Raw genomic sequence first — 14,447 nt, forward strand, 5'->3', positions numbered from 1 at the left:
CCCCCCCCCCCCCCCCCGCGGGCCGCACTTTTTAAGACTTCTGAAAACATACTCCACACCCTGTCCCTCTCAGATTTTGGAAGGCACTTCAGATTCTTAAATGTTGGGTCAAGTTAGAAATCTCACATTGGTACCTTCTTTGCGTTTTGTCAAATCTGCAGTGAAAGTGTTCTTAAAACAAAGAACATGTGCTGGGTAAATTGTGTCCCCAGGAATTCAGTCACAAATTTAATTCATTTTTTTTTTTTTTTTTAACAAGCATCGTCAGCATGGAAGCATGTCCTCTGGAATCGTGGCTGAAGAATGAAGGGGCATATGAATGTTTAGCATATCTGGCACGTATACCTTGCATTGCCAGCTACAAAAGTGCTTGTCTTAATGATTGGCTGAACAAGAAGTAGGACTGAATGGATTTGTAGGCTCTAAAGTTTTTTGCATTTTGTTTGAGTGCAGTTATGTAACCAAAAAAAATCTACATTTGTAAGTTGCACTTTCGCAATAGATTGCACTACAGTACTTGTATGAGGTGAATTGAAAATATTGATTACAAATATTTGCACTGTAAAAATGATCAAAATAATATAAAGTGAGCACTGTACACTTTGTATTCTGCATTGTAATTGAAATATATTTGAAAATGTAGAAAAAATCCAAAAATATTTAATAAATGTCAATTGGTATTCTATTGTTTAACAGTGCGATTAAAACCGCAATTAATCGCGATAATTTTTTTAAATCGTGATTACTGTTTTTGCGTTAATCACGTGCATTAACTGCGATTAATCGACAACCCTAGTAGGGACTTGAACTTGGGTCTCCCACATCTCCGGTGTGCATCCTAAACACTCATCTGTTGCTTATTCTGGGGTGGGTGTCTCTCTCAACCTGAGAAACCTCTCATCAAATCTGGACAGCTCTATAAAGTTTCTGTTCTGATGAATTGGCATTTCTGATGCAAAAATTTTAAGTGTAGTGTCAGGAATTTTTCAAGTCTTTGGGTGGTTTGGAAATGTTTTCTTTTCAATGACTTTTGCACTTTCAATATAGCAACTCACAACTGATGAGTTGCTATTATTTTCTAACTTATGAGGGAAAGAGGAAACCCCTGTTGGGTATGAATTGCCATATGAAGATGCAGAAAAACAATTAATATTAAGAAATTCTTTGTTTAATCTGTGCATAAGCTCTGAAAACAAGAGGGAAGAGAGTAGCTTCTTAAACTCCCGTGACTGAATTCCCCCCCCCTTTTTCTCAAAAGGCAAATGGGGTAGCAGAAACGCTTATGAACCTGTTTAAATTAGATTTCTCCCTTCAGTCTCCCTCGCCACCCCCTTTCCACTTTTGTAGGTTTTAAGTTTCCTACAGACTTATAAAGTGCAGATGAACTTTCTGTATAATGTGCCAAGGCACGGAAACTGCTATTGGAACGGCTTCTCCCAATGCCAAAACAATTTGTAACTTCAAAAAGCAAAAATATAGGGGAACAGCTCTGACAGCTGGAATTCTTTTGAGAAACTGCACACTAATACAATATCTGACCCTCCTCTTCCTGAAATATCTTGGGAAATATAACTGATGATGGTCCATACAAAAATAACTGGTCTGTTTTCATTTTAAGACTGAGAGCTATTTATAGTGGATAAAGAAACCCTGAATCCTTTTTATTTACCAAGGCAATCAGAAATCCTCTACTACATAATATATTTTCTATAAATAATTAATTTGGCTTAATTATTTACTGCTTCTATGCAATTTTTTTAGTGGCTTTTATTTTTTTATTTGGGGTATTTAATTGTTTCAATTACAGTTAATTATTCATTACTCACATGATTTGTTTTTGTGCATGCTGCCTGTGCATTATACACATTCTCCATCTGCTTTGACTTCCACAGCCAGAAAATGTTGTCCTGACTCTTCAGGTAATAATGCCTTCCATTGTATCTGGTAGATGTGCTCTGTGTCTTAGTGTTTTTTTTTGTTTTTGTTTTTTTAGTTTTTTCAAAACTAGCAGGGATTATATTCACTACTCCTGTCAAAACATGCATTACTATTTTTCATGTCATTCTAAATGAAGGTGTTGATGTTTTTCATCTAAGCCACTTTTGATTTGGTTATGTTCCAGATTGTTCAGGTAACCTACTAAAACATATTTCTATTCATTTTTAGTTACTTTGTAATCTTTTCTGATTTTCTTTTTAACAAATTTTGGCTTGAACAAGATTTGACTTGTAAAATCCAACCAAAATTATCTTCCAGAACATTAGTTGTTCTTATTCAGAAAGCAAGAGTAGCAGTTCTAAACCATCACTAGTCTCCTATTTATTCTAGGATTGGCAATTAGGTCAGAGATTGCAATCATGTTAATGATAATGGGTTACTATTGACACTGCATGTGGAGCAATTTTTCCGCCCCAAGGACTGGTGGGATTGGAGGCAGATTCAGTATAACTAGAACTGAAGTATGATGGATAGCTAGTGAGAAATTACGACTTGTAACTTGTATTTGGTGAAAATACAACATGAATTCCATCTTGTTACTGCCAAGATACTGCTGCTTACAGATTGTATACAAGAGATAGAGGATGAGCCAAAGTAGTAAGTTTTAAATAATTATAGTACCCTTAAAGTTAACACAGACTTTTCCAAGTGACTTTAATAGCCTTTTAGGACAGGGCTTCTCAGCCCATGGGTCAGGACCCAATTTTGGGTTGCCAGAATGTTTCAAAGGTCGTGTGGCAGTTCCTGTGGCTCCTGTGTCACAGGGCTAGCTGGGCTCGCCTTCCTGCTCCAGGCACTGCAAACTCTGGAGTCCCAGCGCCACTCACAGCGCGTTGGCCCAAACGTTATGCTAAGGGGAGTCCGGGTAGGCCAAATCTGAGTGAGTGGCACTGCAACTCCACGAGCCACATCACATCTCCACTTACACAAATTTGGTCCAGTCAGGGGAATGAGGCCAAAACTGAACGGCGCTGCAACCCTGGAGGTTGCAATGCCCAAAATGGAGAGCCACACCCGGCTAGCCCCACAGCATAGGAGCTGCCACTGAGGTGAGTGCCGGCCAGGGCCCAAGACCCCAGGAGGCAGTACCCATCCAAAACCACCCCAGGGCCTTCACCCCCCAAACTATTTACTGGGTCGTGACAGGCCATAAACATTTACAAATGGATCCTGAGCCCCAAAAGGTTGAGAACCACTGTTTAGGGTATGTCTACACAACATAGAAAAACCTGTGTCTGGCCTCCCTGGGAGGGTCCCAGAGTTGGGCTCCAGCCGGAGACTGGTAGTCTACACAACAATGGTACAGTCCTGCAGCCCAAGTTGGCTGGCGTGGGCCAGTTGCAGATTTTTCTTTGCTTTGTAGACATAGCCTTATCAGGAGGTTTGCAAAGGCACCAAGGACAGTTAAGTATCCATCTCACTGATTAAAAGGGAGTTGGGTTCCCAGCTGCCTTTTTGTGCCTTTGAAAAATCTCTCCTTTAATTGCTGTTAGTTTGTTGCCAACTGAGCATAGCAATGTACATGACACAGAGATCAAGAGTCTCCGCCCTACAGAGCTTAAAATCCAGCCCTTGATGTTTTTTGTCTTTCAGCTATTTTTACATTTTGTTTTGAAGAGGGTACAGTCCTTCATCATTTAATATTTCTCTTCAGTTTTCATAATCAGGCCTTTACTCATAACATAAATCTGTTTTTTAAGAACAAAAACAAATAATTTCCCACCTCAGTACAGTATGTTGGTATATTTAGGGTTGCTGATATTCTCAAATAGTTTTTCGGAACAGCTATGAGAGACAGATCAAACCGTGGGCCTGCTAATCAAATGTACCCATTTTTAATCGGTTATAATGCAAGTTGCATCAATATCATGAGCATGTTTACTTGTTAAATATGCTGCTTAAACTACTTCTTGATAGGTTAGTTGTCAACATTTACAATGTTTTTATCTGTTTGAGATCGAAAAGTTGTTAGATATGTATTGATGACTTAGAAAACATTGATTCCAAAGACTATAGTAACTAGTGGATCTTGTAGCTTTAATTTCATTTTTAAGCAGTGGCTATATATGAATCTCAACAACTATATAATATCTGCTGTTACGGTTATTTTTGTCTGAATTGCAGGCAATCTACTATGAGATCGGCTTTATAGTGCCTGCTGCTTTGGGATTGCTATTTGTTCTGTTACTGCCTTTTGTGGGACTGTGCTTCTGTATGTGTCGTTGCTGTGACAACTGTGGTGGGGAAATGCACCAAAGACAGAAGAAAAATGCTGACTGTCGGAGAGGCTGCTTTGCAACATTTCTTTTTGTTGCTTCTTTAATTATCAGGCAAGTATAATAAATTGCACAATGCTCATTTTGCACAATACTAATATTGCATTACTGTACAACAAGGAATATTAAGTCTAGTTTATTATCTGTAGAAGCTGAAATGATTTTATTAGGCTGAAAATAATATATTCACTTTTACTCAGAAAAGATATTTTACAAAGGCATTACAGTAGTGCTAATATGGTTAATGGCATGTTAATGAATGAACCCACTTTTTGAGGGGTTTAAGATGTGAAACATCATTATGTTGGAATTTGGCATGGAATTTTTCCAGGGAGATCACTTCTTGTTTTTGTTTTTAAATCAAATTATCCAAATGGCCATTTAAAGTTGCTAATTCACGAACAAAAGATTATCTGTCTTGTGCTCCGATGCCATCCCATTGAGAAGAGGTGTTAGGATGCAACACTTTTTAACACATTTTGATAATAGTGGTGGTCAGAAGTGATTGTGCTTGTCCTTCAAATTTTCTTAAATCAAAATAAGAATTTTCTAAATGGCAGCATGTAAGCTCATGCTGGCTTATGAATATTCCAGATTCATACATAATCACTGCTGATAAAGATTCTAAAATCAGAAATTGACTGGCAGTGTTCCCCATGAGTGAAAACTATCTCTGCCCTTCCATTGATATGCAACAATGGTTAGTTTACTAAAACAAGGTTTTAATACTCTCATTAGAGTTGAGTGGAAAGATTCATGGAAAGCAAAAAAGTGCAAAGTTTTAAAAAAAAAAGTTCTACAGATCATTTTTCTAACAGTAGACTACACTTTACAAGTACTTTCCTCCATGAGATGCAAGTGGCTCTGCAGTTTTTTGTCCATAAACATGCCTTTATTCAGCTTAATAAGCTTCAGACTTGTCTCTTCTTGTAGACATATTGTATTTTCTCAAACAAATGAAATATTTTGTATTTGACTAAAAAACAGGGGAGAAAATGTTCTAAAGCCAGAAGTATGTCCAGCTACATTTCTGTTGAGAGGTAGTGGTCACACAAAACACCTTTCAAAATCCATGGATCCTATACATGCCTATCACAAAGTGGTATATTTCGTCCAGTGCATTAAATGCCCCACTAACAACAATGTGGGTGAACCCAGGCAATCACTATGCTCTCGAATGAACTGTCACAGGAAAATGATGAGACACAAACACCCTGTCACCTTTGGGTGACCACTTTTCATAAAGCGATAACTCTGTCTGACTTATTAGTTCTCATTCTCAAAGGAAACATGCACAACGCTTTCAAAAGACGAGCCTGGGAGCTTAAATGCATTACTCTACTAGAAACTAAAACTCATGGACTGAACAGAGATATGGGATTTTATAGCTTAGTCCAACAATCTGTAACCCACTGTTAACAGGCCACTCTACCATGAATGGTCCCTTGCAGTTTATGCTAACTAATTTATGCTAAACAATCTGTTCCACCTTGGATTTTGTTGTTATGCTGGAAGTACCTTTCCCAGACCTGAAGAAGAGCTCTGTGTGGCTCTAAAGCCTCTCTCTCACCAACAGAAGTTGGTCCAATAAAATATTTTACTTTACCCTCCTTGTGTCTCTGGTTACATTTCTGGCAGCTGGGAGTTTGGATATGTGAATATTGTGGTTATAGAGCAGGAGCTATTGTTAATGAGCACAGAGATACCTTTGAATTTGAGCATATTTTATATAGAATGAATTGAGATGGATACAACTTAGGGTATGTATCACTCCAAAAGTGATGTGCTCCTACTCAAATATTTACTGCTGTCTTTGGGACAAAGATTTTATATTTTATTTATTCCAAAGTCATCAGCAAGCTGGGACACTCACTCACATGTGTGCACGGTAGAAGAAATGTCACTTCCTTAATCTCTTTGCAATGTATCAGAAAAGTTAGCTGGGTGGGTTTTTTTAATGCTTATTATAATAATAAAATTAATCCTGTTTACAGAAAATGTCTTCCCTTTTTTGGTGGGAAAAACCACATGATGAGTTTTTGATCCTTCTGTGTTGAGTCATATTTTTTTTTTTTTTTTTTTTTTTGGATATTAAGTGCCTATTCAGAAATGTAGATCCTAAAGTACATAAGTTATATCTGTTATGTGGACAAGTGCCTTATTCAAGTGTCAAAGAAGAACATCTGCCTTCATGTAATTGGTAATGCAGATAGTTCAGAATCTGGGATTCAACATGAATCAGAAGAATTGACAAATGGGTTCATAGAGAAAACTCTGACCCAACATTTTATTTTTGTATTATTGGGGAGGAGAACTTTTTCTTTAGTACTTTTTCTTTAAATCTGTTTAATATTAATTTTCTGTGACTTGAACCTTTTGCAAGTAAAACAGTCCCCAACTGGACTGATGGTGTTTGCATCCATTTATGAAATCTCACAAACTGAAACCGAAATATCTGACTTTCGGGGACACTAGTTAAACAGATATACACCACTCCAGTCTGTTATGGGAAAGGCAGGTCTTGTGTCATGTCTTCTCCTTTTCTCTCTTCCTTTATTTGGTGATTTGTCAAAGCTCATTAGGTAGTAAGTAGAGTTTTTTCCCTTTCATGTCGTGTATCTGTTTAGAACAGGTGAATGTTTGACTGCATAGTCTGTTTAAAGATTCCCGTCTCTCCCCCACCCTCCTCTCAGAAAGCTAAAGAGAAAAAGATCACATTCGAATTTACAAAGTACCTTTTTTTTGTTGGGTTGCAATTGCTGACCTCTTTGCTTTGTGAGAAGAATACACTAAGGATATAAAAACAACCCCTTCAAAGAACAAAGATGTCATTGTAAACTCAGTCATGTGAGTTACACACTAATACTGTACTTTACATTTGAATGACAGTTATGAGACATTTTTCTTTTTCAGTTGGTCAAAAGAAAGCAGCTAATCGGTTTTCTTTCACTGGGAAAATGATATTCAGAATCATTGTTCTCCTTGTAGGTGTGAAAGAAACAATGTATACGTTTGCCAGAAATGCAGCTGCCTTATTTTGAATGTCACCTTTAAAGATGCTTAGTATATTTATCAGATCTGTTTGGGTTTTTTTTAAATGGTTTGGTGGAGACACACGTCTCTGCTTGAGAGTTGACAAATGTGACTAGGAAAGATTTTCAGGGAGTGGTGGGCTGCAAATGGAATTGAACCCATGACCTTTCAGTTAGTAAAGACAAGTGAGATGATGCTGGTGCCACTGTTGCTAACCCATGCTGCCATATCTTCATTACTTTTGTCGCCAGCATTCGCTAGGTCAAAGCTAGCATGGTTATGCCTACCCACGCTACAATTACACCTTTAATTTTCCATGTAGACAGCCCTCAGTTACCATCAGTGGCTCCTCCATGAGAAGGTTGGACACTAGCATCTTTTAAGGAAGCAATTGTTAAACCTTTGATTAAGAAATTATCTCTTGATGTTGAACTCTCCAGTTGTCATCCTGTCCCAAATCCTTCTTTCTGCGAGGTGAAGGTTAGTGATGCAATTCTAATAGAACAAATCTAGCAGCATCTAGAGTATCTATTTACATCTTGTGGTACAGTAATAAACAACATCTCCAAAATCTGACCTCTTCTCTCTGCCCATGCGGCTAAGATTCTTGTGATTGCTTCTTTTTCTTACTTTTAGAGCCCTTCCCACTATATCCCTGCTCTATTACCTTTATTGCAAGGTTGGCTCCTCTCTTCGCTCTGCCAACAATGCCTGCCTTGATTATCTGATTCTTCACGCCTCAGACAAGCAACTTTCCTACTTTGTCCCTTGCCACCCTTTAAATATGGGGAAAACTTTTTTTAATATAAAAAAACTGCTGTCCAATACTGTCTCCTCAAAACTGAACTCAAATGTAACAAATACAGAAAATTGCAACTTGAGAATGGCTAATCAGATGGCAAGTTGTGCTCCCAATTTGCTAAGAATTGTGCATGTCTTATTGTTACCCTTCCATCCCACCAGATATGCTTGTCGTCTCCACCTGTTATATCATGTGTTCCCTAGATTATGAATTCTAGAGTCAGAATGGTTATTTACCATGTACCTAACACAATAGGGCCCTCAACATGGCTGACTTCTAGGCACTACTTTAAAATAAATGATTTAATAGTAGTATGAAGTGCTCAGGTCTCTTTGACCCCAGTTGTAGAGCCAGTATCATTTGTGTTAGTGATCTTCTAGCATGATCCCATTACATGGTGTTCTTTATATCCCTTTGATATTGCTAGCCTCAAACTGGTTTACTGCAACGCAAACTGCATGAGGTTACACCTTAAGACCATCCAGAAATTGCAGGTAGTGAAGGCAACTGCCTGCCTTCTTAAGCAACATTTCCCATAGAGGGGCATGTTACACCCATGGTCTGATCTGCTACCAGGTAATATCCGTCTGAAATTTAAGGTTTTAATTTTTAACCTGTAAAGTGGGTTTTTTCTCTTGTCTACCATATAGACCGTCTCTCTTGACTCCACTGTTGCATTCCCACCTGAGCTTCAGAGTGCAGCTCTTAGTCTACAATAGCAGAGATCTATACTTAAAAGGAGTAGAATAGGGTTTAAGTAATTACAGGAATTTTTTTAAGTGTGTCTCACTTTGGCAACTGATAAAAGTAGTTCCATGTGGAAAGAGAGTGAACAAAAAATGAAATATTTTATAGTCTAAGATAACTCTCTCAAGCTTGTCATGGGCTTTTAGTTACCGTATTTTACTGTATATACAGATCTATTCTGTTGAAGATAGAATGGTGCAATCATAATGGCCAAACTGGGAAAATAATCATCAAACGCACTGATTGAAACTCCCATCTGCCTCCCATCTTTCATGTTATTAATTTGTTTTATATATTTCTCCCTGTGGCCGGAGTTCTTCCAACTCTGTGGGCATCCTTTAATTTTAAACCATTGAAGTTAATTAGACTATGTTCTGTTAAGTACATGTAAAGTTTTGGAAGATTGGGACCATAGTGAAAAAATTAGCAGTGGAAGTAATTCTAACTTAAAAACATGTTTCATGTATAATTCCTTTTAATAAGTTATTTACCAACTGTTGTAGATGTGTCAAACTAATGATTACTCGTGAAAAGAAATGTTAGCCTTCATAAATCATGGTGGTTTTTGTTTTTTTTTAAATAACCAAGTATGCATAGTATTAGTATATCTTGTATACGTTTTGTAAATTTTTGACAACTGCAGTGCTGCAAATATGTCTTGCTATTGTGTGTTCCTTCTGAAGGCTTTTGAGTTAACGTGATTTCTTTATTAAACATGTAGAAAATTAGTGATATATCAAATCTTCTAGCTAATTCCTCAGTGCCACCTAGTGGTTAAAATGAAATTTATAGTAAAAGGAGACATTAATTTGTCTGCAGGGACTCCATTACCCAGATAAATGTTGATTGCTTTGCTATGTTTTTTGTTCTTAATTGGCAGAATGGGTATTTGCAGTAGTAAAGTAATATCTCTTATCTTTCTGTTTATAGTATTGGTGTCCTTTGTGCATATGCTGCCAACCAGCACTTAACAAGTCAAGTCCGGGGAGCAAAGAACCTGGTGCACAGTAATTTTAAAGACCTGAGAATTTTCCTCAATAACACTCCAGGGGTAAAGAGATGCTTTCTTTATATATGTGGTTGTATATGTAAGATAAGTATTCTAGAAAACAGTGTTTCTTTCTATTTGGTATTAGTGATGCATGCAACAAACAGTGTTTTCTTTATGGGTGTCCATCTATTGCACTGGTTGCCAATCGCATAAAATATAACACACAATACAATAAAAGATAAAGGACTTCTCATAAGTTAATAAATATCCGCCAGTTATTCTTGTGGACCAGCATTCTTCGAACAAATAAGGGGCTCTTCAGTAATGTGACACTCCTTTGCCTTTTTTCTGTTGCTGCACTGTGCGTTGCCAAAGAGGTAATTTTTTTAAGGGAAATAACCTCCTGTTTTTGGCAATTCTTATAAAAGTATGCATGGGCAACAGTGCCATACATCCATTTTCTTTATGCCAATATCCTCTGGAGTGAACGGTAGCCTTTTCTGTTTTTGTTGAACACCTTTTATGCTTTTTAATGCATATATTGAGGCATACCAAATGTGAATTAGTGTCCTTAATGGCTTCACACTTCCTTTTACGTTGCAAAGAGTCCTCCAAATACTTCTCTGTGACTTTCTCCAATGAAAGATTAATTCCTATTAGAGAACTTTATATGATAGCTTTTCCCTTCTGTGTTGTTGGATGTTTAATTCGTTACAAGTTGAAAAACCATCCTGTTTAAAAACCACATGGAAAGCAAACAAATATCCCACTTCTTATTGGTAGCGAAAATTTTGACAGAGCCAGTTCAGACAATACTGTTACATGACCACCCTCTGCATTGGTCGTCATAATCCGACTCTATCATAGAGTATGAACTGCTTTTCTTTTGATTGAGGGCTTTGTAGTAATGATGTGAGAGTCTGGGAATTCAGGATGTCTCCTGCAACATTGCAGCCTGGGCTGCAGTATATTGTTGTTTGAAGGGAAATCTCCATCCACCACTTCCTTAATTCTCTCCACATCTGGGCATATTATTCCCTTTTGCCTCCAGCACATATGTATGTCGTGGCAGAGCCCTTTGGGGTAGATGTGGGGAAGGAAACATGAGGTCACATAATGAACATTTGGTTTTCAGTATGAAGTGCTTTTCATAAATCTACAATCATTTTGAGCTGGCTCAGGGCATTGAAGTGAACCTGACATTGGTAGTTGTGACCCAGTTATACTAAGAATTCTTCCAACCCTCCCCACTCCTTTGCATCAGCTGCAGCTGGGTGCTTACAGTAGGAAATGTCAGAATATAAAATCTGCCCTGTTTCCTTCAGCTATCGTGATGTGTATATTCGAAATATCTAAAAAGCTAATGACTCCTAAAAGTACTTCTGCACCAAGTTAAAATAAGTACAGGGTATTAGAGACAGAATGCTCATGGAAACTGCAGAAACTCCTCAAAGCCTCAGTTTTGTATTGTTTTCCAGTTCTTACCTAGGTTTATTAGTTCTTTCTTTGTATAATTAACTAAATATTATCTATAGTCTAGTCTATTCTATCATATGCGACTCTTCTTAATATGTTGCTTTGTTGTGCAAAGCATCTTTATATCATGTACTCATGTGCCTCTAATCAAATCCCAGAAATTCTTGAGACTAATAGGAAGGCTCTTAGGTTTTGTTGACAGTGGTATAGAATCCATCTGATTGTAAACTGCAGACAGACTTCTGAAGTACTAACTTAACACATCCAATCAGCATTAGGTGCAGAATATATAGAGGATTTGATGAAGATGTCAAGTGCTCAGGGCTGTTGTCATAGAAGATTTGCATTATCAACAGCTTCAGTGCAATTGACAGTCTGTCTATTAAGGACATCAACTCATACACCAGTCCCCTAGGATATCTATACTTGTTTTGCTAGTCATTCTAAATCCCACTTTGTTTTGTGATGTTGTTTGGGAATTCATAGCAGTCCTGCTAAGAACTGTTTAAATTAATTTCTTCTGCAGACTTCAGAGCCTAGAATACTATGGTATGTTGAGAAGAGAGGCAAAATATAATCTAAGTCAGGCACAAAATGTTTCATATGCTGCATATGTTGATTTCATCCATTTAATCACTGCTGCTTTTGTGACACGTTCATAGACTCATAGACTTTAAGGTCAGAAGGGACCATTATGATCATCTGGTCTGACCCCCTGCATGCTGCAGGCCACAAAACCGTCGCTACCCCTTCCCTGGACTCTGCTGTTGAAGTCCCCAATCCTGTTTTAGGTGGCTTCAATCGGCAGAAACCCTCCTGCTAGAGATCCCTGCCCCATGCTGCGGAGGAAGGCGAAAAACCTCCAGAGGCTCAGCCAATCTGCCCTGGAGGAAAATTCCTTCCCGACCCCAAATATGGCGATCAGTAAGACCCCGAGCATATAGGCAAGAGTCTCCAGCCTGACCCCTGTCAGCCATTGTACAATTTACCTACCATTGCTTGGTTTTCCTCGACTACTATGTTTTACCATTAAACCATTCCCTCCATAAATTTATCTAACTTAATCTTAAAACCAGACAGGTCTGTCGCCCCCACCGTTTACCCTCGGAAGGCCGTTCCAATATTTCACCCCTCTGACGGTCAGAAACCTTCGTCTAATTTCAAGCCTGAACTTCCCCACGGCCAGTTTATATCCATTCGTTCTCGTATCCACATTAGTACTTAGCTGGAATAATTCTTCTCCCTCCCTCGTATTAATCCCTCTAATATATTTAAAGATAGCAATCATATCCCCCCTCAGCCTTCGCTTTGTCAGACTAAACAACCCAAGCTCCTCTAGTCTCTTTTCATACGACAGGTTTTCCATTCCTCTGATCATCCTAGTGGCCCTTCTCTGCACCCGTTCCAGTTTGAGTTCATCTCTTTTAAACGTTGGATTTACCACACTGAATACTTGAAGATGCAAGCCAAACAAATACAAACCAAACAAAAACTGATTAACAAAAGACCTTGTCATCATCATAATGCTGCTCTCTGGGATAGTGCAGACCCCAAACTGTCACTGGACAGAACCATGGAATTGGTAAAGGGCACAGTCTGCAATTGGAAAAGGACAGCCACCTTCCTTCCTGTGGCCAGCAATGGAAGTGCCTGCAAGTTACCTAGCATGTTAAGGGAAAACAAAGGAATAAAAATTGGTGAAGCAGTTCAGACACTTTCTGCATATATCGCAGTGAAGGAGGGGCTAAATATTGTTCTATGACCAGAGGGATAGAACTAGCATGAAACAGAGATACACAAGACCCTCGTCATACTGGATCGCTTGAAGGATTGCTGCTATTAATGATCATTGGGGTTTAAAACTGCTCCCTAGGAGACTTCCCAATTAAGCATCTCACGATTGAAGAGAATTGTACTGTATGTTGTTGAAAGTATTAATGGTAGAGTTCAACAGTTTTGTGGTTTTGCAGATAAATATGTATGTGTGGGATGGTTACTGTTTCTTTACTAAAAATATATTTTTTTAAACTTTTAGCAAATTGACTACTTGGTGAGCCAATATAACACTACCAAGAACAAAGCACTCTCCGACCTTGATAGTAAGCAATAAAAGTTTTTATTAGCTATGTCTGTGTTATGTTATGTGTGTATTCAGTGAAGAGTTCACTGAAGAGCTCGTGAATGACTTCTAACACAATACGAAAGTCAAGTTGTTATAACCAGAATCCCAAGCAAATCAGTAAAACAAAAATATAATTCTTCATGAAAAATGTCACGCGTGGCACGATATAAATTTTTCTAAAAAATAAACTCCATTCTTCATTAAATGACTTTCACTTTAAGTCAAAGACTAATAATTTTTGCCTTTTTGAGTTCAGTAATCACTGGTGGTTTCAGAGGAAGCATTTCTTAATTTTTAAAGGACTGGTTGCCAAGTGACATGGCTCCTGGCTGCAATTCAGATTGTGTTTGAGCTTAGTCAAGTCCAGTGCTGTGTTTCAGTGTTCTTGGCATTATAATAGACACATAGACATGTTGAGATATAAGTTTACTGATGATTGTAAAACTCTTTCAGATATTTGGCTGGAGCAAGAGAGAATTATTGAGAGCAATTATTTTATAACTAGCACTTGAAAAGCACAGATCATGAAACTTAAAGCAGTTGCTGTGTTTTCCTCTGCAGAACAGTTATGGCACTTGGTGACATTTCTGAAGCTTTTAATTAAAAAAAAAAAAGGCCAAATTGTGGATTTATTTTTTTCAAGGCTTTTACTTCAGTGTCTAAAGTTAAAAGAAGCCCAGCTACATATGGACCTTCTCTAGACTAGACTAAAAGGTGTGGTGTTAGCACCTTAGTTAGCACCCTTTAGCAAGCAAGTTTTAAAAGTCTGTGTAGATGACAGTGTGTACTTTAACATGCTACAGCACATGTTAAAGGCAGCATGTCTTGTCTATGCTAGGCTTTTAAAACATGTTATCACATTGTTTAACATCACACGTTTAAAATCCTAGTTTCAACAAAGCCACAGAATGCACAGCTGGTCTCAAAGAAAGGGTGATCGTGCACAAGACTAATGGGCATTTGGAGGATAATTTAAAATTGCCATCTGCATGTTCAGCACTC

At 38.0% G+C, this 14,447-nt stretch overlaps 1 protein-coding gene across 10 annotated transcripts in view; it reads left to right on the plus strand.

Moving 5' to 3' along the window:
- The window catches only part of PROM1 (prominin 1), an 84,303-nt gene that overhangs the window by 37,133 nt on the left and 32,723 nt on the right, over window positions 1-14,447 (plus strand). For 7 of the 10 annotated variants that reach the window (XM_034772186.1, XM_034772194.1, XM_034772189.1 and 4 more), the window contains exons 4-7: window positions 1,893-1,919; window positions 4,123-4,328; window positions 9,787-9,907; window positions 13,359-13,422. In XM_034772186.1, coding sequence (XP_034628077.1) covers window positions 1,893-1,919; window positions 4,123-4,328; window positions 9,787-9,907; window positions 13,359-13,422 — 418 coding nt within the window. The remainder of the gene's footprint in view (window positions 1-1,892; window positions 1,920-4,122; window positions 4,329-9,786; window positions 9,908-13,358; window positions 13,423-14,447) is intronic. The other 3 variants (XM_034772191.1, XM_034772192.1, XM_034772196.1) reach the window with 1 other exon arrangement.

This window comes from Trachemys scripta, chromosome 5, assembly GCF_013100865.1.
Source record: "Trachemys scripta elegans isolate TJP31775 chromosome 5, CAS_Tse_1.0, whole genome shotgun sequence".
Lineage (NCBI taxonomy): Eukaryota > Metazoa > Chordata > Testudines > Emydidae > Trachemys > Trachemys scripta.